Source organism: Pogona vitticeps, chromosome 6, assembly GCF_051106095.1.
Source record: "Pogona vitticeps strain Pit_001003342236 chromosome 6, PviZW2.1, whole genome shotgun sequence".
In the NCBI taxonomy this organism is placed as follows: domain Eukaryota; kingdom Metazoa; phylum Chordata; class Lepidosauria; order Squamata; family Agamidae; genus Pogona; species Pogona vitticeps.
Genome location: NC_135788.1, coordinates 6,211,296 through 6,235,721, shown reverse-complemented (window position 1 = coordinate 6,235,721; position 24,426 = coordinate 6,211,296). Strand labels below are relative to the sequence as shown.

Sequence of the window (24,426 nt, the reverse complement as noted above, 5' to 3'; positions counted from 1 at the left end):
GAGGTTTATATGGAGCCCTACAAGAATCTTTGCTCTTTTAGCTGTAAGAAATGACCACACCAGCCCTCTTGATGATTAACATCCCTAGGAGATCACAGGGAGAACAACATTTTCGTAAATAGTCCTTTCTCATGACAAGCAGGATCAGAAGGTGGCTGCAGTTACATGGTCAAATTTCATGGGGTTTGTTACAGGTATAAAATGGATGGTTTTGATTTATTTTACTGATCACATGATGCAAAGATCAATCTGGATCAGTCCAGCCATTTTTGCTGGAGGTTTTTCTTCTGCCACTGGGGCGGGAATTCTATTTCTCCCCCCCCCCAAGATGGAACAATTTGAAAAGACTTTTTCCCCATGTGGGCCATTGTTTCTTTTTGCAAATTGATGGGGGAGGAGAGCACATGGTTAGGTGGTGTTGATCTCCAGCACTCACCTCTCTTAACAAAGCCTCTTTCCCAAAGCACTTCTCTCTTTCTTTAACAGCTTTCTTAGGTGGTGCTTCTGTTTATTTATTTATTAATTTAACAGCGCTATCCAATCAGCAGGACAAGATGTCGAAAAAAAGTCACTGAGGATGGAAAGCCTTCTTAAAGTAGTTCCTTTGAACTGCGCCCCCTTGAGGCACTTCCAATAGAATGGCAATGAGAAGGATTTTTCCCCTCCACTTCCTGTGTGGCCACTGCTATCAAAGATAACCGAATGGCCTTGTATGGCTTCCCCATGAGAGAAGGTGAGTTAATTTCTCTCGCGGTGTAGTCACGCCCTTAGCTAAGCAAAGTAAGAAAAAGTATATAAGGAAATTCAAAGTAACTGCATCATTTGTATATATTGCAGAATTCAGCACATACTATGCACCTCCCCACACAACTTTTGCTGCATTTTTTTCATTCATATATATGTCACTCCCTCCTTCCCTTAGTAGATCTCTAGTTTTTCATTCCAACAAGCAGCAACCCTGAAGACATTTTGATGAGTAAGAGCAATTCAATAGAGCACATTCCCTCAATTCCGTGTCATTCTGCAGCAGGTGGAGGTCTGATGCAAAAAGCTCTAGCTAAAAGGATATGAATGTACCAAAATTTTAATTGCTGCTCTTCTGATTCGATGAAAAGGACTAAGTATATACAAGGCAGGAGTGGCACTAAATCGAAAGATTGTCTTCCCTTTGTTCAGCACTATAAAGGTCTGGAAAACAAAAGAAAGGGTGAAAGAACATTCAAGGTCTGTATTAAAAGCTCAGATTGCAAGATCCTTCAGAAATTACAAGCCAAGCTATTCATCATTGACTTTTCCTCTACTGAAATATCATTGACTATTGCAAGTAATGGCTATTGTGCATCAGCTTACTTACGTGCAAAGATAGTTCACCAGGCGTAGTTGCACAGACAAAAGAGTATTCTTGGTAGCCTGAATGTTTTGCTTTTATGATAAATGATGCATGACTAGCTAGCATGAACGTAAACACACATGCGTCTTCTTAATAATAAAACTGAAATCAAGGCAAGGATTAGCCACTGGTAATAACGTGACACAGTGTTGTTCCATAGGAAAAATAGTAGATGGTGCTTGGCTCATATCCCCTTTCAAATGGACTGGTCAACATTTCCATTTTACAACATTAGTTTCTTGTGCAATACCTCTTGCATGTGAAGCCACTGCTTCTTCCTTTCCATCCGTTAAACAAAATACATTTTACATTTTTGGGTTTTTTGGGGACACTTATTTACAACTGTAAATTGCTGTTTTCACTTCAGGAGCAGAAAAAAGAGCTTTCCTGGAAACTTTAAAACATGCTTTCAAGGAACAAAAGAGCTTTTACGATCCGGACCAACCCTTCCTTGGCACCCCAATTCAGGATTACACAACTCTGGGTCTTGACAATGAGGCCTTTCAAAGTAGTATTGCCAATATTTTCTTTTTAAAGAGTGCTTTATCTGTCTTCAAAAGCTGCGGCAAGCAAAAAGTCAGGAAGGTAAGCTTTCTGCCATCATTACATCTTTACGTGGCAGCGAGGAAGAAGTTGACCTACAGAAGTTTTACTACTCACTTGGTTTTCTTAAAAGGCACTGCTAGAAAAAAAAGGGGAATGGGGGAGGAAAAGCTGAAAGCCTTCCTTACACAAAGAACAAGGGCCTCAGAAGAACCCCATGAATTTCCTCTATAACAAACAGGGCCTTTCCAGCTCCTTTAAATGAGTATACAGTACTTCGATAATTCTCTAGAGTTTTATCCCAGAACTTTCCCAAGCCTCCAGAGAAGTTGGACTATATAAACCACATAACCTTAGCCAGAACAGTATCGCCCATGCTATCCGAGGATGATGGGGATTATAGTCCAACTCCTTTGGAGGGCAAACAGCTTAGGAGAAGGCTGGCCTATGGCTTACTTCACTGCAAATGTTTCATTTATAGGAACATACTTTTTTATAAATGACTGCTCGTGAGCCACAAGCGTTGCTCTGCTTCTAGGAATCTCTCTAATTTTCATGATTTTTTTAAAAAGGTGCACATAAATTTATAATAGTGTCTCTCAGCAAAATAAAATTTTAAAAAATGCTGTTAGGGACTGTGGCAAAGGCAGAACCCAGCAACGTCTTCCACAAGCAGCAGGAATATATTGCTGCTTGCAGGGAAACATCAGGGAGACAGAGAGAGGGGGAAAGGGAGCTGGTGATTATCTCCTTATAAACCTTATCATTAAACCAGATGTCTGCTGGAAACGTAGAGCCTCAGTCCAATTCCTAGTGCTGACCAGACCCATTAAACCATCTGCGGAAGGATGACAGACAGAATCAAAATTGGCCGTTTTCACATCTGGGGCAACGGGCACTGTCTGCCACCTCTAGGCACGGGTGTAAGAAAGAGGAGGAGGGGCATGCGGTGCCCCTGCCACAACCAAAAAAAGAAGGTTTATGCTTTTTTTAAAAAAATAAGGCTGGGATTAATGGCTGACACCGTATATTTTCCTAAGATTCGCCAGTAGACTCGATTCCGGATTTCCGCACCTTCTAAGTTTTAGTGGGTGCAAGGTTCTGTGGAGCATAAGCCACGTTCTGTTGGTTTTGGCCCGTAACTCCCAGAATCTCCCAGCCAGAAAAAAAAAAAACCCTTTTCCAAGCTTCTGCTCAGAAACCAAACAGATGGCAACCTTTTGGGAGAGAAAGGGCAGTCGTCGGTGGAACTGAAATGGAAGAATCGGAGAGGGGTAGGGCTGATTACTAGAAAGAGGGTTTGGATGCCAGGAACGCAAAGAAACAAATGAAAGAGAACCACAAGCACATCAAATGTTTTCAGACCAGGTCAGCTGCAAGATCCATATAAACGGGAGGGACAAAGCCGAGAGGCGCTCTTGGGCAAGACCAACCAACCGTGTTTGAACGGCCCTGCTTCCCACCATGAAAACAAACTTTCTCGACCTATACCCCAGCCATTTCAAAATAGCAGCCCTGGGAGTCTGACCCAGTGCTAGTCCACATATCCTTAATCCAAAAAAAGGTATTTAAAAAAAATTCAGACCAGTGCTGGGACTGGGGAGGGGGGGAAATATGGAAGTCCACAGCCCTCCTCTTCAATCCCCTTCTGCTATCTTTAATAATAACCACACAGTGGATGGATTTAACCTTGTGATCGCTGTAATAAGGATCAATGTCCTCCAAGGGTTCGCCAATGAGCTCCGATGGAGGAGACCCGTAGATATCGGGTAGCTTCTTGCAGGCTTGCAAGTCAAACTGAGGCCGCGGCTTCTCTTCGTCGACCAACTGTTCCCGATATTCCTGCTTGGCGCTCCTAGCGATCTTCTCCGCGATCCGCTTCTCGATGGCAGCCAAGGATTCAGGTGTGAACCGGTGGAAGCTGTTGGAACCCAGTGGTAACAAGAAGTCGGCCATCTTTTCATCCTGATTCTTCTTTGTACTGGCCTTTACTCCTAATCGCGAAAAAAGTAGCTGGAAGAGAAAGGAAATATGGTTCAGGAAAGAGGGAGGACAAAACCAAGGCAAGCGTTCAACGGGAAAATGGCTCCTCGGGTATTGACAACCATCTCCATGGCTCATAAGAGCTGTCTGGCAGCTACTGGCTGAGAATAAATGTGGGGCAATGTTTATGTGGGGAAATCTTGATGAAAGGGAAAGGGGCAAGGCCGCCATGAGTCATTAAGTTGGGTGGGTTCTTACCCAGAGATTGTGCTTGTCCCTTTAACAGCTCCAACATAATAAACCCCCTGCCAGGAATGTTATGTCCCATCCAGAAGATGATGTTAGTGCATTGATTAGAATTAATGTGCATTGAGACCTGATTAGAATCTTCCAGGTCTCAATGCACTGAGACCTGGAAGATTCAAGTCTCCATTGACCCTGTCAGTCTGTCTTGACCTGATGTATCTCACAGGCTTGTTGTGAGGATAAAGTGGAAAGAAGAGCTATGTGTATGCCAAACCATGAACACTGGAGGAAACACGGGATATAAGTGTCACTGTTATTTTTTTAAAAAAAATACATAAAATACATTGCTACAACAGGAAGTGAATAGTGTTGCCAATTTATAATCAATTGGTTTTACACTGTGGTGGAGGAAAGTTCATTAGCAACTGTAAAACGCCAGTCTAATTAATATTCATGTTATTCTACCATTGTTCATTTTCTGACAGAAATTCTCACATCATTTACAGCGCTCCCTTCAATGTAATTCCTGCATATCAAAGAGGCTGTCGCCACAATGTTAAACAATGTTAAACTGACATTCTTTCTAACCAGCTACGATATCTGTATTTTGATGCCATGTATAAATATTTGGAAGGGACGTGGTGGCGCTGCGGGTTAAACCGCAGAAGCCTCTCTGCTGCAAGGTCAGAAGACCAGCAGTCGGAAGATCAAATCCACGTAATGGAGTGAGCCCCCGTCGCTTGTCCCAGCTCCTGCCAACCTAGCCGTTCGAAAGCATGTAAGAATGTGAGTCGATAAATAGGGACCACCTCAGTGGGAAGGTCATGGTGTTCTGTGTCTAGTCGCGCTGGCCACGTGATCACGGAAACTGTCTTCAGACAAACACTGGCTCTACGGCTTGGAAACGGGGATGAGCACTGCGGCCTAGAGTCAGACATGACTGGACTAAAGGTCAAGGGTGAACCTTTACCTTTACTATAAATATCTGCCATGTTTTATCTCTTCCTCTTACATCTGACAACGTGGATTTGTCAATGAAAGCTCACTTAGAACAATGTAAGTCTTTAAGTGCCATAGCGTTATTTTGTCCTTCTCACACACACACACACACACACACACACACACACACACACACACAGAGAGAGAGAGAGAGAGAGAGAGAGAGAGAGAGAGAGAGAGAGAGTTTTTACCTATAATACATTACTTAAGAAGGTTAAAGCAAAACAAAACAGGACAGCAAAGATATCTATGACAATGTCTACAAATATGGGCTAATAATTCCCACATTTCTAGGAAAGGTGCCAGATTACACTTCGCCAGTTCTGCTGTTTCAGGACTTCACTCTCTGATATGTGGCGATCAGGTCAAGATAATTCACAGCCTACAATACCCACAAAGTTGTCAGCAAACAAAGGTTTAACTGATTCCAGCGTGACAAAGGGAGTATTTATTGACTCAATTTATGTCAATGAAACAGCCCTTCACATTGCTGGTTCCTCCTGGCTCAACTTTGTTTTACGATGGGCTCATTACATTGTTATTGATCGCAGGCGCATCAAAGGGAAACAACTTCCATAATCTTTTCTTAATCGCACTTTGCCTCGATGCCTACCAACACAACGGAGAACACAACGAAGCGCTCAGAGGACTGGAGTAAAATGAGGTGCCATCTTTTTATTCTGAGCTTGTGTTTACTTCTTCTCCGGGTTGATTTCTTTCTTCGGGAAAAGTAGGGAAATGACAATGCTTTTGATGGGAAACAGACACACAGACATAGCTATATTGGGCCAGCTTTGGATGGTGGTTACATACATGATAACTGCTCTTCAAATATCTGAAAGTGCCCAACACAGAAGAGGGGGACTTGTTCTCAGTTGCTCCAGACCAGAAACCAACAGGTTGCTATTGCAGGGAACAGTGGCTAAGCAGTTGGAGAAACTTCCTCGGGGCAAACTGTTTGCCAGTGGACCAGATTATCGCTAGCACTGAGGGTTTGTTTACAAGAGATATTTAAGCAGGGTCTGGGAGGTCATCTCTCAGATCTGAGCCCTCCAAAGGTTCTTGTGCTCTGGTTAGAATCGGTCTCAGCCAGTATGGACAAAGGTTCATCACTCCGTTGTAGTTGCATTCAAACATTATCAAACTTCTGGATTGCTCAGTGGTTTAGCCAGATGTTGAGAGTTCAATTCCCCACTGTATCTCCTTGACAGGGGCTGGACTCATTGATCCATAAGACCCCTTCCAGCCCTGCAGTTCTCAGATTGCTTCAATTGTGTAGCACTTTATGACCTCTATAGTTCAGTCCTAAAATCTAGAGCCAGTTGACCCGATCAGGGATATGCTCATCAGAGGCTCTCTTCTCCTGAGAAATACAGAAGTGTATCTTCAGATGTGATACACTACTACTGGCAACTTTCAACAGCATCTTACTGAACGAATACAATTCACCAGCCTTTTCTTCCACTATTTTGTTTATTTTTAAAAAAACACGTTTCTCAAAATAAATTGATCAATTCCTCGAAAATAATTCTTCAGATCCAAGAGGAGGCCTTGGATTGGAATATGTGTTATGAACAGATTTATATTTCTGTGTGAAATGACTTTTAGAATACCGGTGGAATAGAATACATGCCTCAAAAATCTACACGTTTCTGAGATTTCAAATGTGTCTTGAAAGAAAGAAAAAACAATGTACCCAAAACCATGCTCTCAGATACAAAATGTGTGACTAAAAATGCATAGATTTTTCTAGAAACTCCCACCCCCACACATCCATTCAGTTTCCATTTTCCCAAAAAGTCCAGCACTGGGAAATATTGTCAGATACTAGATGTAGTTCTCCTCTTTCTGTAGCTTCTAGCCGAGCCTTGCTCCTCACCTAATCTTAAAAAACCATACTGGCTGAAATCCTACCTCATAAACTCAGGGAACGCACACGTGCCTGATTATTTTGGCTTTCCTGCCATTGTGCACCGGGCACACTTGGAGTCAATCAAGGAGGTGTGATCACCAAGTCAATCCCAAAAGGAGTGTGCATCATTTGGCAGTGTTCTGCGCAACTGAACATCATGTTCCCCATTCAAAAACAGAAACAAAGCATATATATATAAAGGGGATGTGCAGAAGCCCCATTGTCTGAATCACTCCTGCCAATCACTCGGTAGAACATGTTCTCCTGTCAAAAGCACAGACAATCATCAAAGAGAGAAGATCTGAGCAACTGTTGCCTGTCACTTCCAGACGGTTTAATTGTGAAATATTTTGCATAATTAAAGCATGGAATTCCCTTCCCTTCCCTGTAACCGTAAACCTTTGTGTGTGTGTGTGTGTGTGTGTGTGTGGTATTTCATTCTCAAGACTGAATGTGTGTGGGAGGGACCCTTTCTTAGATCCATGGATCTTCTTGAACTTTTGTCCTTGAACTGAAAGGGCCACCAGAATGCCATCAGAGGGTAACTCCTCTTTCGTAGCAGAACCACGCGGACAATTAGAAGCAGTTAGGGCTGTTGACCAAGGACCAAAGCTTAGAAAGGTTATCTTTAGTGGCAGCAAGTAATTCTTCCAATCCCTGCAACTGGTTCGTGGTTGAACCCCCATGGTAGGTGGGAGCAAACCAATAGTCATCCGTATGACCCTTTCTCTTCTTCTCTCTTCCCCTCCTGCTTCTTCTGTACGGGTCACGATGCCAGAGGAGAAGCAGGTTTCTCTTGCTAGAGAGCTGAGCTGATTTCTCGAAGAAAAAAAACCATTACATGGAGGTCTCACAAGCTTTACATTCGCACATTGCCTTTCTAGTGTATAGAGGCATAGTTCTATTAATGCATCTACAGTACTTAACCTCAGAAACTGGGAAATCTCCCTGCCTGCAAAACAAAAGTACACAAACACACACCTTTTTATATAGCCCTCAATTCAATCTGCTTGATATAATTGATAAAGGGTTTAGATTGCAAGACATATGTGGAAAAGTCAAAAGCACTCAACATCATCATCAGCATTCAAAGGAGGAAAAGATGATGGAGAACGCGTTAGTGACCTTCATGTGTAGAAGAAGAGCTATGACCATAGAAGTCCTATTCCTTTTCCATTGAAGACAAACACAATAGTAAATGCATCTATTTAGAAGAGGTTTAAAGCAAATGTAGAGGGTTTAAAAAAAAAAATACAACAGCTGTAGAGAGACCTTTCTAGCTTTTTTGAAAACAGTTTCAGGGAAAAAAAGGATTTCTCTAGGAAAAAGACAAAAGATCAGAGGAAGATGACCGTATCTTACCTCAAGTAATACGTGCTGTATTCGGGTAGAGAAAGAATCGCAAGCAAAAGACCATGAAACTCGCACCCTGCTTGTAGACCAACTAGAACTACCAACTGGCTCCTGCAGGAAGCTAGACAAAAGGATTTTTGGGTGGGATTCAGTAGAGCTCTTAAAATCACAATGACCTTATCTCCTAATCTCCCCACTGACATTACCATGCTTTGTTGGCCTCATCGCCCAAGAGCCAACCCAATACATTCTGCTGCTGAAACAAGGGCGTAGAACTGATGGATAGCTCAGTGGTTTAAATCTCTGGCTGTAGAGCCAAAGGTTGGGAGTTCAATTCCCCAGTGGGCCTCCTTAACAGGGGTTGGACTTGTTCGTCCCTAAGATTCCTTCCAGCTCTGCAGTACTGAGATGATAATGATGATGCCTCCTGCCATGACACATACAGAATTGGCAGTTCAGTGTTGCTTCAGTACTGGTAAGAAGTCAACATTGCACTTGAGGGGACCGGCAGTGACAATATTTGGCCATCAAAGACTTCCTCCTCCTGTCCCACCACTACCACCACCACCACCAAGCTGCCAAAGGGATCTCTAAGCAGCCCTGGAACCCAAGACAATGGGACAGCAGACTTTAAATTCAAGATGAATGCCTGTAGGGTTGCACAAGAGGATTTCAATCACAGCATTTGATGGTTCGCTGGGCCCTGTACAGCCAAGAGAACTAAAACCATCATGCAGTGGCTTGCTCTCTAACAAAGACATGAAACGTTAACGGGAATTGGAAGGCATAATTGAAACAAAGTTTGTGGAAGTGAGATAAAAGTTGGAGGGAAGCTCTTATCGATTCCCAGATATAGAGCTAAAGATTTTAATAAGTGTCTTAAGTTAGATTGTAGCAACATAACGTGCAGGAGAAAATTAAAACTTCTGAAAGCCAGCTGAGGAGTTGGATCGCCACGGAAGAGTATAGGATTTCCATACAGATAATTGCAGTTCAATCCCTGGCATTCCCCCAAAGGAGAAAGATTCTTGCCTCAAGACCTGGAGAAGCTATCATGCAGAAACTACTGAGACAGGCAGGCCAACATTTCAAACTTAGTACAGTAAAACGACATTCAGACGTTCATCGTAAAGTTAAAGGGCATGCGTCAATAGGGAAAGAGAGTTCGACAAATGAAACAGGATCAGACGAGGGCTGGGGGTGAGCTGAAAACTAATGACAGAGCAGGAGTGGAAGGGAACTGAGTGATCAGGCTGATAGTTATGAACTTAGGTAATCAAGATCGCTCAAGACAAGTGGGAAATCACAGGTTTGTCTCTGACATGGACAGGCGGAAAACATTTAATTGTGTTCAGTAAAGAACAGTGACCCTTGAAGCAAAAACACTTGGGTTCAAAGCAGATTGTTGAATTTGTTGTTGTTTAGTCGTTAGTTGTGTCCGACTCCTTGTGACCCCATGGACGAGAGCACACTAGATTGGCTCGTCTGGAGTAAATTCACAAGGATTTTTGGCTACCAATAGTTTTAAAAGCAGCAGCAATAACATGACTCCTGCATACACTTCAATTATGCTGCTTAAAGGCAGAGAGAGTAGAAAGCTAAGGGTAGAGTTTTGTCTAGAAAGCTTGTGAGCTGCAACCAGTTCTAGTGCTCAAGAGATCCATTCTCAGGGTCGACATCTATCTATTCTAAGCAGGAACATTGGCAAGTCTTTGGGTCAGAATCCGAGTCCCGTGTCTGTTGTTGTTTAGTCGTTCAGTCGTGTCCGACTGTTTGTGACCCCCATGGACCAGAGCACGCCAGGCCCTCCTGTCTTCCACTACCCAAGTCTGAGTTCCTGTTAAAAACAAGATTTTTCTCCCCAGGAAAAAAAGAGAGAGAGTGGTTGAGTTCTAAGTCATGAGTAGAATCTGAGTCATGGGCGGGGGGGGGGTCGGGTCGAGAGGAATCGAGTTCAAATCAAGCTGCGGGTGCAACTTAAGTCGAACTTGATAGTGAGACCCGTGACTCAAGTCCCCACCCACAATTCCAACGGTAAACTTTTTACAGCATATTCCAGGGGCTGGATCGCAAGGGTCTCACAAGCCTAAAGGACGTCTGCCTATTCCAGATAAATTAGATTAGGCATCCTTCAGTCTCGAGGGACTATGGTAACGTGCTCTGTATGGAGGTCTTGGAACAGCGTCTAGTGTGGCTGAGGAGGCCAGTTTGAGAGTGACTGTCCCTTCCACGCTGGAAACAAATGCAGTCTGTCCCCTGTCCAACTCCCTGGTTTGGCTGGTTTTGGGACTGCCTCGGCCTGCTGGACAAGGGTCTCTTCAAACTGGGAGAGGCTGTGATGCACTGCCTGCCTCCTGGCTGAATGCCCAGAGGTCAAGGTTTCCCATCTGTTGAGGTCCATTCCTAAGGCCTTGCAGATCTCCTAGTATTGCAGCTGTGGTCTCCCTCTGGGGTGCTTTCCTTGCACTAATTCTCCATACAGGAGATCTTTTGGAATCTGACCGTCAGCCATTCTCAAGACATGCCTGAGCCAATGTAGACATCACTGTTTCAGTAATGTACACATGCTAAAAATTCCAGCTCATTCTAGGACTACTCTATTCGGAACTTTGTCCTGCCAGGTGATACCAAAAATCCATTGGAGGCAACGCATGTGGAAGGTGTTCAGCTTCCTCTCCTGCCGTGCACAAAGGGTCCAGGACTCACTGCAGTATAGGCTCTATAGACCTGGATCTTGGTATATGCCATCAACTTCTTATTGAGTCAGATAAATATATGTAGGGACATTGCGGATATGGGATGGAATTTACGGAGACAGTGATAGTAAGAGCCTGCCAGCTGGTCCCATTCTGTGTGCATTCACTAAACATGCGACGTCTTCCAGAACATCTGAGATAGACTGTCGGCTTGTGGGAAACGATGGCCATACACATCCCCTATCTGTTGGCCTCATGTCGGGTGGGAGGAAAGGTGGAAGTCCGCCCTGGACTGTCACATCCTTGCTGGCGGCTGATGACAGCATCTGGAGAAAACAGCATTGTTTTCACTTCATGGGAAGCGCCATTTCTGGAGGCCCTTTCATCACCTGACCGGCCCACAAGCTTTTACAAAAGATGTCAAAATCCTTGGTTGGCTTTCGTCTCACCTAGGTCTTGCCTCTCCCCTTTCTCCCCGCTGGCCAGCCTCACCTTGCCTGCCATTCATTCATCCTCCACAGAAAGAAGGGCTGTGAAAAATGCACAAAGTTCTTCCTTAATGAAGGGGAGCTTCAGAAGGAAGGCTGAAAGCTATCCTGAAGTGAATCTTGAGTGCTGATGCGGAAGAGTGAAAAGATCTGATAAACCCTTTTGAAAGCACCTGGCCTGCAATAAACATGTGAATTACTGCCACAGGCAAGGATTTCTACAGATCCGAAATTGCCTCCCGCCTCTTCTCAACCAAAAAGAAAAGAAGGGGGGGGGGAGAGAGAGAGAGAAAGGAAATTAAGGCTGAGAGAGAATTACTCACAAATAGTTCAATTTGGGGTTTCACATATAATGAAGGGAATAAAAAGCATTATCTCTTTTTTCCAGGGCTGTCTAGCATGCCTCTCAGAACATCAGAGCATCATTAGGGGTACATATTAAATTACATGCAATATTAGGCAAAGGATGCTTGAAGAGCAAAGTTTGAACAAGAGGCCACTTTCCAGGCACACTGTGGGAAAAAAAAGAACCCTTTGCGGTTGGCCATGTTGGGATTTTTAAGTTGGCCAAAATTGCAAGGTCTTGGGCATCCCTTCTCCTGATTCTCACAACACTTCTTCATTTCTGACCGAACCTGTTGGTATCTTCAGCAGAGAAGCACCTTTGCAACATGGCAGAGCTTGGATTACTTTGTACTACAATGCCCAGAATCCTCCAGCTGACACGAGGAGTTGGTATTCCAAAAAAGGAACTTTTTCTCAGATCTTACAAACAGCTTTTGACTTGCATCAAAACAGGTGCTGGTTCAACACTGGACCCAGTGCAAAGGATCCAGCTGTGCAACTGGTTTGCTATGCAGTCTCTACAATGATTTATGGTTTTCCTCGATGTAAATTCAAAGGAATTGCAAAGTGGCTGGTTTCTCAGAGGGGTCTTTTCTCCTCCTCCTCCTCCTTTTCCGACTTCCCAACCTCCAGGAGTGACTGACTTACATTGAATAGTGAGGATTTATTTTCATTTTAAGGAGCTCAATAACATCATCACATCGTGAATCTCAGTGCATCCTCGTGACTGAGGGACACTCTGCTTTCCAGGGGACGCATGCTGAGTGATGGTTACCACGTGTATCCACACTGCAAAATTCTATCAATATCAGATATGATAACAAACGACAGACTCTGAGGTCATTATCTATTTTCAAGGTGGCCCTGAGTGCTATATTGGTTGAGCTCTCTTGGATTAGGGTAAATCCCTCAGCAGATAACATCAAGCTAGCGAAATTTAACAGTAGTCAATACGCAGCAAAAAAAAAAAAAAGACAAGATGAAAGAGGCCATCAGTTGTATTAAAATCCAAATAGGCAAATTTAGAAAAAAATGACTATACAATAAGTGGGAATCAGTAGGTCTCAGCATTGTGGGAAAGAGTTAGCCTTGGTCCGATCAGTCTGTTGTTCTGCTAACTGTTGATGGTGCCTCCCTTCTTGACATTATTTTTCTTTAAACTGGATTTGGACTGGGCAGCTCTTTAAAAAAAGGGGGGGGCTTCCAGTACAGGATGGTCCTGTGTCGGTCATCTGAACAGAAAATTTGCCCTGTGTAAAATAAAGCACATGTCGGCTCTTTCACCTCTTCCTCTACTTTCCTTTGCTATTGTTCCTCTCTCTGCGATCGCAGGCTTGCATTTGAAACAGGGGTGGGCAATTTCAGTGCACTCTTGAGCTGAATTTCGCCCACCCCTCGTTATCTGCCACCAGCCGTACACCTCGCTACAGGCCACAGACCTTGCTGGCAACACTGAACCACAAGTCCAGCAGCGAAACGTGAGCATCCCTTGAGAGCAAGCGTCAAACGCTTGTTTGAAAAACTTTTTTGGGTGGGGGGGTTTGCACTCAGGTTTTACAGAAGATATGACACAAAGCTATTCAAAACAAGCATTTCCTGCCTGAAAGAGTTGGCATTGATTTGCTGCTGAGTTTTGATGGCACTATTGGGGAACTCCCCAGGTAGGTGGGGCTCATCAGCCAGGGAAGGCAGCCCATCTAGGAGAAGGAAAACTCCGATTCCAAAGCTCCACTGCCTTGTGGCTACATCCACTCATGGAAAAGGCTTCAGGAGTTAACCTCGAGGCAAAATCCGGAGCCGGAGTCCTGGAGGCAGTTCATGTCATTCTGTCAACTCCCGCGCTGCTGCTGAAATCAGTTGTATTGGCTCTTGCCTTTCCATTGGACTATTTCAGCAGTGTGGAGAGGGGGGATTTGTTGCTTGGGTAACAGCCTACCCTCCGTATTACTTTACCCAGGCTTCATGCTCTGGAGAGGATCCTCCAGCTTCGCATACAGCGTCAAAGTCCTCCATACAGAGCATGTTACCGTAGTCTCTCGAGACTGAAGGATGCCTGTGATGGGGAGGTCAAAACGTTCTTGGGGTAAGCACATGGCCACATGTTTTAATCCTAAAAAGGAACTTGCACAGCCTCTTAGACAGGTAAAGACCCATCTTCTGGCCCTTCCAATCTTGGTGACACTTCTGCTTCAGCAGTAGGAATGGCCATTTCGACATGGTCAGGTGGGGGTAGAAGAGTTTTAATATTTGTTTGAGGGCTCCTGCAGTCTGTGGGCTACCTGTTGCCCACCCCTGACCTAGGGGGCCATAGTCCAGGAGGATATAAAGGTAATACAAGAATGACCCAGCTTGGTATTGTCAACCTCCAATGTACTCTCGTGACGTCAGGGTCAGGATGAGTCCAGCAATTTCAGTCAGAGCTATCAGTTAAGAGAAATTAGAAACATTTAGCTGTCACATTCGTAGTCACAAGAAGGAGGAGAAGGAAGACGGGAGGAAGCGTGATTCATGATGGTCTTGTTCTCCTTCAGACGTGTCATCGTTACACCAGCTGACATTGCTCCATACTTGTGCAAAGGAAGGCCAGAACAGGCATTCCCCACATATCAACAGTCTCTCTGCTGTGACCCCATAGCTGAACCACTATTCAAAGCAGTGTTTCTCTAGGGGAGGCAAGAGAGGGAAACAGAAGGATTGTCCAGGTTTACTCATAAAAAAGAGCCCCAAGTTCTCAAGCCGCACTATGTTCCTTCACGTCTGGCTCACCACCACGAGGAATCTACCCATTCCCATCTCAAGAGTGGCTATGCTGTTGACTCCTGGTACATGCACCCTTGTTGTTTAGTCATTAAGTCGTGTCCGACTCTTCGTGATTCCCATGGACCAGAGCACACCAGGCCCTCCTATTCTCCACTGCCTCCTGGAATTGGGTCAAATTCACATTGGTGGCTTCAATGACGCTGTCCAGCCATCTCATCCTCTGTTGTCCCCTTCTCCTCTTGCCTTCACACTTTCCCAACATCATGGTCTTCTCCAGGGAGTCTTCTCTTCTCATGAGATGGCCAAAGGATTGGAGCCTCAGCTTCAGGATCTGTCCTTCCAGTGAGCACTCAGGGTTGATTTCCTTCAGAACAGATAGGTTTGTTCTCCTTGCAGTCCAGGGGACTCTCAAGAGTCTCCTCCAGCACCACAATTCAAAAGCACCAATTCTTCGGCAGTCAGCCTTCTTTATGGTCCAAGCTCTCACATCCATACATAGCTACTGGAAAAAACATAGCTTTGACTATGTGGACCTTTGTCGGCAAGGTGATGTCTCTGCTTTTTAAGATGCTGTCAAGGTTTGTCATCGCTTTCCTCCCAAGAAGCAGGCGACTTTTAATTTCGTGGCTTTTAGTTTCATGCACCCTAGAGACCAGCAAATCAGACTTCTCTGAGCTTAGCAACAGCTTCTAGCGTAGAGATAAGATGACAGCACACACACACACACACACACACACACACACACACACACACACACACACACATACACACACACTCCAAGAAAACACATGGTGCTTATCTTGGGGGCCACAACCCACAGGTTAGGAACCTGGTTGTTTCGCAAAACAGAGGATACTGGTTCAAGATAATCCCCTTGTGGTCTCTGTGGATTCTACTACTTCTGCTGCATCCATGAACACAAGGACTGTGTATAATTTATGTAAAGTGATAGTAAGTTGCTCTTTCATTATCAATACATCTGTGGCCTCCAGGCAAATGCAGCAACCAAGGTGTCCACGTAGCTGGACTGAACATTACAGACAAAACAGCCGGCTCAGTATTAATCAAGACCTCCTGCTCCCCTAGCTTCCAAGCTCTGTCCTCGGGCTTTTTTGGATTCCTCAAAACCTTGAGCCGTCCCAAAGAACCGCCTGCCAGGACTGATTTATTAAGGTGGTCACATAGACAAGTACCTTCCAACAGTGAGATTGCAAGGATAACATTCAAGACTGACAGCAACTGTAATCGGTTTCAGGAGCACTGAGCAGAAGCCAAGATGCCTGCTGGAGTCCTGGTGTCAGATTTAGAGAGAGATGTGCATTAATAAGCCAGCTGCAGAACGGCGAGCTTGCCACCTCTCAGAAAACTCGAGCAAGGTACGTGGGATGCATTTCTTCAAAGGAGATGAATTAAGCGAGCTGGAATTACTAGGGTCCTGCACAGGGTTGAGATGGCATTGCATGATTGTCTGGTGGCGTTTCAAGTACAGTGGTGCCTCGCACAACGATGTTAATTGGTTCCAAAAAAATTCATCGCTGTGTGAAATCATCGTTCTGCGAAACACCATTTCCCATAGGAATGCATTGAAAACCGGACCGTTCAAAGGCTTTCAATGGAGAATAAAGAAATTCACCAAAAATTAATGATGACTCAGAACAACACCAAATTAAGTTTGCATAGGGTTCAGGAGGTGGGCTAATGACTGCAAGCATTTAAAACAGGTTCCAAACAGTTTAAGACACTTTTACAGGAGCGAAAAAGGGACATCATTAAGTGAAATTCCCCCATAGAGAACATTGTTAAACGATGGGGGAAATTCCTCAAAGAAATCCATCGCTGTGTGAATTCGTCGTTGTATGAAGCAATCGTTGTGCGAGGCACCACTGTACTGTATTTGCTTGTTGATTTCCCCGGTTCAAATTGTGGAGCTTCTTCTAAAACATCCTAACTTCACAAATGTTGGGTGGGAACACATAAGGCTCTGTAGGTGTAGCACTTCACACTGGGGGAGGGGGGGAGGCTCCTAAATTTGGTCTGTTTTTGTACGTATGACTGAAGACAGCAGGCATTCCCAATATCTCCATGCAAGGCTGTCTTCATCCAGTGGTTGACTTATAGGAGGCTCAACCGCCCTGGCTCCCCAACTTTCTGCGCCAAGGTATACAATACCATTTTAAGAAGACTATAGGGTGAAGAGATGGCTTGGCTAAAACTGAGGGAGGTCTGGGAAATGAGCATATAGTCTCCTCAACCCCCAAGTCCTATATCTGTCCTAAGAATCACAGCTCTATAAAAGAAGAGACCTACAAGAAGCTGTCAGTATTGATTTTGGCTTCAAAGATTTGCCTCTAGGACACCAATTCAGCTTACTACTGAATTTTCATTCGTAATATATAAAAAAGGGTGTTCAGGTTTGGACGGTCCTGATTTAAACAATCACAGTTGTTTTGGGGTCTTGTCTTCTTTGGACTGAATCATGTGGGGGGGGTGGTTGTAGGTTTGAATTATACTTTGCCTGTGGAAAGCTAGTGCCTCACTGAGGAGAATTTCAAATCTAGCTTTCTCCCTGAGGTGCCCAGTATTCCATATGAATGGGTCTGTTTATTTATTTATTTTAATTTATTTTATTTTCCAACAGAAGATTTAAAAACATAGATATATAGCACAATGTGCGTTTATTTATTTATTTACAGTATTTTTTTAGTCGCACCATTACCAGTGGCTTCTGGGTGGCGTACAACAATTAAATGGTAAACATAAGGTGTAAGACTCTCTAACCGTCAAACAATCAACAAAGATGATCTAAATGCAAAAAGAAAGAAAAAAGCCTAAGGCTCAACATAGAAGCAATATTGTATATTGGGATAATTCTTCTGGTGAGATCCTATCCACGACATCCCACTTTCTATTCATTTTCTGTTCCTTCACTGCGGGATTTTTACTTTCCAACAATTATAAAATAAACTGCAGCTTAAATAAAAAGATGATTCTTCTTGTCCCTTTAGGCTCTTAGTTATTCTATCTATTTCTGCACTTTGTAATTTTTTTTGATGATCATATCATCATTTGGTGGATTTTCATCTTTCCAGACCTGTGCCCATTATAACCGAGCTGCTGTCAAAACATGTAGTATTAAATAATAGTTTTGTATATCTACAGTATTTGGTAATAATCCTAACAAAAATATTTCCGGTTTAAATTCTATTTCCTGTTTTGACATTTGCTTCATCCGCATGTGAATTTTAGCCCAATAATTTTTTTGCTTTTTCACAAGTCCACCATATATGATAATAACTTTCTTCATGATTTTTACATTTCCAACACTTGTGTGACATTTGTCACCAGTCTAGCTCTCTATAAAACATTTTACATAAATTTTCTTTGTAGAAAGTTTCTAAGTTCTATTAACTTAGAATTTTTTTTGTCCAAAGTTGTTGGCATTTTTCTAATTCCATATTATAGCCAAAGTTTTTAGACCATTATAACACTGAATTTTTAACTTTTCATCTTGTGTATCCCACTGGAGTAAAAATGTATACAATTTTTGAATTTGTTTTTCTTCTATAGTTAGTAATATTTTGTCAAATGTATATTCTTTATAAAAACCTTGAGCCTTCTTATCTTGATTATAAACTGATTGTATTTGCATTTGAGGCCACCATGAAAAGATTAGTCCTTAGTTCTCTAATTGAATTTTTCTCTTCAAAAGTCCCTCAGAATTTGAAAGCTCATTGTAAGTAGTTGTTTTTCCAAAGTTTAGCAAATTTGGATATGTAAACGCTTCCATGGGTGAGACCCATCGAGATATTTTCACATATATTTTAGATTTAACTTTTCCCCAAATCCTTAAAAGAGAATCTCTTATTATATTTCTTTCAAAATATGTTTATTTATTTTTAAATGCCAAGAAAGGTCTTCTCTGCCATGTTGTCGGACAGAAATAAGTTCAGACTACCTCCTTCAAAGTTTGCTCTTTCCCACAGAACCTGCCTAAATGTGAAGCACTACTGCTAACGTAGCTGGAGCCTTTTTCTGGACACTTAAAACCAAGCCTATTTAACTCCTGATGGTTATGGATCAGTTAGACATCTGGAACAATCTCATGTATTGGTCTTCTCCAGTGAAAATGTAGTTACATTTCCCATCTAACTGAACCTCTGCTTTACATCTAGCCAAGTTTTTCATGTATGGAAGTGAGAGCTGGACCATAAAGAAAGCTGACCACCGAAGAATGGATGCATTTGAATTGTGGTGCTGGAGGAGGCTCTTGAGAGTCCCCTGGACTGCAAGGAGAACAAACCTATCCATCTTGAAGGAAATCAACCCTGAGTGTTCACTGGAAGGACAGATCCTGAAGCTGAGGCTCCAATACTTTGGCCATCTCATGAGAAGAGAAGACTCCCTGGAAAAGACCCTGATGTTGGGAAAGTGTGAAGGCAAGAGGAGAAGGGGATGACAGAGGATGAGATGGTTGGACAGTGTCATTGAAGTGACCAACATGAATTTGACCCAACTCCTGGAGGCAGTGGAAGACAGGAGGGCCTGGCGTGCTCTGGTCCATGAGGTCACGAAGAGTCGGACACGACTAAACGACTAAACAACAACAACAACAACAACAAGTATTGCCTTCTTGCATTGGCAATTATGGTCATGGGACCTGCTCTGCAGAAGAAGCTGAAAGGGATACGAATCTGAGTTTTAACAACACAGTCAGAGCTCACAGGTAAGAGGTGGGGGATGTTAAACAAAAATTTAAATTAAAAATGCATAATCTAAATGTATTATTTAAAGCAAAGGAATGACGGTTTGGCATCTCCCCCTGCCCTAAGGAAAGGTGGCACCCTACAAATAAGCAGATGTTGGCTGAATGTTAAGTAATATTTTTTACGCTCTGATTACGCAGCCGACCCACGTTGCCTGTTTCCAGGTGTTTGGCAGCTGTGTGCGCGTTCCCTTGGGACTCGCCTCTCTCATTCTAGGACTACAAACAACGATGTCTCGCGCTTGACACAGCAGGGTGACAAGGGGAGAGCCGCACTCCAGGCTAGAGGGTTGTGTCACTGTGAAAAGTCATGGTGTCATTCTGCTCAATCCTGCCCTCGATGCCGGCTTGCTGTTCCTCGGCCGAAGGGCTGTGCAGGAGAGCATTTAAGCAAAACCTTTCGGAGCTCACCTCTGCTGTGGAACACACTGGTTGCCCTTAAGTGAACCCGCCTCTCTCTTAGCCTCATGTCTCTCACATACACATCGCCAAAAATATGGAGACAACACAGACCAACCCTATAGAATGTGTATAGAGCACATAAAACTAGTGCAAAGCACTATAAATGCCAGTTACAGTGATTCCTCGCTATACGATGATAATCCGTTCCACTGAAATCACTGTCTAGCGAAATCATTGTCTAGCGAAAAGCAAATTGTCGTCTGGCGAAAATCGGTTTGCGAAGCAGGGACCCAACATTGTCCAGCGGAATTCCCCCATAGGAACCACTGTTTTGCGAATCACTATAGCGATCGCAAAAAGTCAATGTCTAGCAAAAAAAACGGTCATGCGGGGTAACTGTCTAGCGAGGCACCACTGTACCACCATTGCTACCACTATCATGCTAGACCAGTGGTTTCCAGCCTTGGGTAAACCAAGTGTTCTTGGATTGCAGTTCCCAGAAACTCTGGCCAGCACAGCTGGTAGGGAAGGCTTCTGGGAATTGCATTCCAAGAATACCTGGCGATACTCCTCCCCATACCAACAAGAAGGCACATGGACTCCCAACACCAGGAGAGCAGGGCTGAACCCACTAGGTAACATTCTTTTTTTACTTTAATCTGACCCCAATTAGCTAGACTTGGTGGGTCGACTAAATTTTACTCCAGTTCCCAAATGGAGCACATGGGTTTTCTGCCCCGCCCCTGCTTTCCTGGCCAAGCAGATGCATAAGTCTTTTGAAGAAGAGCCAAATGGAGAGGAAGTGTGTACGTGTGAGCATAGCCTGTAACCCTTTGCTTGAAGAACTGGAGTGCAAAATCCAACCCAGGGCTGCCTCAACAACAACTACCAGTCTCATCGAAGACAGAGGTGCCTGGTAAAATTCAGCTTGCTGAAAACATTACATCTAAGAATAACCCCATCTTCCCACGAACGTTTGGACTTTTGGAACTTGCTTTGAAAAAAAGTGGGATTTACCCACAAAAGCTCACGTGGTTTTTTTTTCATTAGTGGCCTATAAAGGTATTGCCTATTCTTGCGTTTGTAATTTGTAATGGCCCCACAGCTCGCCCGTTTTATTTCAAGAATACATGGGCTACCCAAAGTTGGGAACCAGTGCGCTAAATCAAGGATATACGTAATTCTTTATCCAGAGTTACTGGAAGCAAGCAGCAATGGGTCTTGGGGGGTTTGTTTGTTTTCTGGTATTTTCCCCCCATTTCCGATGTGTCTTGCATGCTTCGCTTGCTTTCTGCTTTGCTTTTCCCCCATTTCCGATGTGTCTTGCATGCTTCGCTTGCTTTCTGCTTTGCTTTTCCCCCTTTTCCGATGTGTCCTGCATGCTTGGCTTGCTTCCCCACCCCTTCGGCCAGAACGGATTAATCACGTTTCCGATAGGTCACAGTGTTTTGAGGTTTTATGATAATTTTTTTTTCTTCGGCCGGAACAGATTAATTGCATTTCAATGCACTTCAATGGGAAATGGTGCTTCGACTTATAACCATTTCGAGTTACAACCATCTTCCGGAACGGATTAAGTTCTTAAGTCGAGGCACCACTGTAGATGTTTTTTTTTTTCTGGAACTCTCTGGCTTTCTCCATAATCCAGTGCATGTTTGCAATTTGGTCTCTAGTTCCTCTGCCCCTTCGCAATCCAGCTTGTACTTCTGGGAGTTCTCAGTATCAGTTTACTCAGTAGTAAGTCCCAGTCCCAGGTCCCATTCTTACTCTACAAATCAGGGGGGGCTATGATATTTTTGCATATCTGTATCAGTTACTACATAGGCAGGCAGGTTGGTATATATTCTGCAGCATTTCAGCTTTAAGCAAAGTGATGAAGCAATAAGTAAAATGCACATTTTGCTGGGGGAGGAGGAAGATGCATCCTGTGATAACCGTAAGAAGGAAACTTTTAAATATACTCTCAGAGCTGTGAAGTAAAGGATGGTTCCTGAGTACCGCTGTCCACCAGCAATTCCAGCCTGTGCAATAATAATTAAGGCTGCATTCTTGTAGTTTTTTTGTGTGCATCTTGGACACATCATGGTTAGATTACTGTAACATGCATAATATGTGACAACCCTCAAAGAGCATCCAGGAATACAGATTCATTAGACAAATAGCAAATGCCTGATATCACAATCTCATCATCCCAATACTGAAAGACCAGTGGCGCTGATTATTTGGCGTTAACTGTTTTGAGCATAACTATCTGAGGGGCAACCTGACTCATTTCAGGAGTGTCTGGTTATTAAAATCAGAAGAAAAGGCAGTTCTGATGCTCTCGGAGCATCACATAAAATGTATGCAAAGTTTGGGAAATGTAACTTTTTGGACTACAGGTCCCAGAATTGGCCAATATGGGTTATTTTCATGTTTATATAGCAAAGAACAGAAGCTGCCGTTTCAATCTTGTTTGCAGAGTGTTTATATACATTTTTGCCAACGGTACTCAGCTTTCTCCGAAAAACACGAAACTGCATAAAGGGGCCGGGCCGTTTTTGCTGATGTGGTGCCAAGCCCCCGCCTACGTGCATTTCCCTCTCTCTGGTTCACTCTTTTGCGTTCCTCCCTCTTCCGCGCAACGCTTCCTTCTCACTTCCCCCCCAGCTCCCCTCCTGGCAGTGCTCCCCCCACCCGGATGAAAAGATCAGCTAATGCTAACCCTCATCTAACGATGCTTTTACAGAACAGTGGGGTGGTTGTTAATAGCACTTGATCACAGGGGCATAGAGTTATTATTGACGGGAGCCAACGTCCCATTGAGCAGAAGCAGAAACTCCGGTGGGCGTGGGACACTGGAAGAACTTTGCTTCAGACAACAACTCGTGATGTCAGCAGGCTGACTCCCCATCTTGCTTTTTTAAAAAAAAAATGCCTGAAATGATAAATTCCCTAGCAACCAAAACAGCACCTGCAGGGAAAGCTGTCTGTCTAATGGATTCAGCAGAAGGGTGGCAGGCCAACGACAACTGCTGGATCTGTTTCTATGTTCCACAGCCAGAAGAAATGTGGTGGGGTTTTTTTTTTTTTTGCAAATAAAGCACATCCAGTTAGTTCTTCAATGTGTTTCTTCACAATTGAGTGCAACCTCTACAGCTCTGACTTACAAGGCCAGCCAAAGCAATCAGCCTTGACAGTGGTCTCCAACCTCAGGTAGCCCAGATGTTTTTAGGCTGCAACTCCCAGAAAACCCGGCCAGCACCACTAATGGTGAAAAGGCTTCTGGGAGTTTTGGTCCAAGAACATCTGGGGACCCAAGATTGGGAACCACTGAGCTATGGCGTAGTCACGAACGTGTTATATTAGGAATTGTGAGAACTAGGTCCATGTCCTCCCTGCCCCCCACTAAGCCATGAAACCCAGTGGATAGCATTCAGACAATCTCTCTCTCTCTCTCTCTCTGACCTACATGATAGAGCTGTTGTGAGGGTAAAGTCATGAGGAAGCCAGCTGCTCACAACTTTATTGGCACACTCAGCCATGAAACCAAGACAAACACACACAACTAGACGGCAGCAATAGGTGAGAATGCCAGATCACGTTAAAATAAATGTTCCCCAACAATCAGAAATTTCTTCCTATTTGGAATGAAGGAAAATAACAATTTTAAAAAAATTGAATGTGAGAGAAACCAAATTTTGAATACGAGAGAAAGTGGGCTAACAGATCCACCCACCCATCAAAGGTCCACAGTAGTTGTACACATGGAAGGTTCTACTGTCAGTTTGGAGAGTCAAGTGAACCGCTTCTCCTTTCCCTTGTTCATTGGAATGCCAGGTGGGCAGAATCCACCCTAAAGGAAAACTGCTGTTGCATCATCCTCAGGTGAGCCCTTGTGACACCGCAGATCTTTCTTATCTCTTAGACACAGCATAGACAAGGTTAGGGAAGGAAGGAGGCATAAGACCCAACCAAACACCTTCACGCTGAGGCAGAGTGCTCTGATGCCTGGTGGGAATGGGAGGGGATGAGTGCCAAGGCTTTAAAACCACCTCACAAAAATCAAACATTCTCCTCCACCACCCTAAGATCTCTCTTCCTGCCTGGAGGCCCAGAGAAGCCTAAAGATGCCCTCAGATTTCAGCCAATGCCGAAGTCCATCACCTGAGAAAGATCTACTTGGATCACGATTAGCTTTTCAAGAAAGACGATGGGACACCATGCAACCCGCTAACGTATGAACTAGCAAAGTGATTTTTCAGCTTTTAGTTTTGCTGCACTCACATAGCTTGGGTAGGAAATGTACATTGCTTCCCATATGAAGATCTTTTTAAAAAGAGAGGAACTGGCAAGGAAAATGCATGTATTAATTCACCTACATCATATTTAAAATAAATAAATAAAAGGATTCACCAGTTCCCTCTGCATACCACAAAACTGCTTACAGAAAAGAAAGAGTGCGGATGATCTCACAGCTATTAGTCAATGTGTATGAAACTCAGTTTCCTTTTCCACGGGTCAGGCTGAAACATGGAAGAACTATTTAGAACCAGCATTTCAGATGT

At 43.7% G+C, this 24,426-nt stretch overlaps 1 protein-coding gene across 1 annotated transcript in view; it reads right to left on the bottom strand.

Moving 5' to 3' along the window:
• The window catches only part of LOC110071938 (sodium channel protein type 5 subunit alpha), a 281,534-nt gene that overhangs the window by 219,574 nt on the left and 37,534 nt on the right, over positions 1 to 24,426 (bottom strand). Inside the window, exons 2-3 of the mRNA XM_073002844.2 lie at positions 3,623 to 3,946; positions 1,070 to 1,188 (exon numbers count right to left, since the gene is read on the bottom strand). Coding sequence (XP_072858945.2) covers positions 1,070 to 1,188; positions 3,623 to 3,889 — 386 coding nt within the window. The 5' untranslated portion in view covers positions 3,890 to 3,946. The remainder of the gene's footprint in view (positions 1 to 1,069; positions 1,189 to 3,622; positions 3,947 to 24,426) is intronic.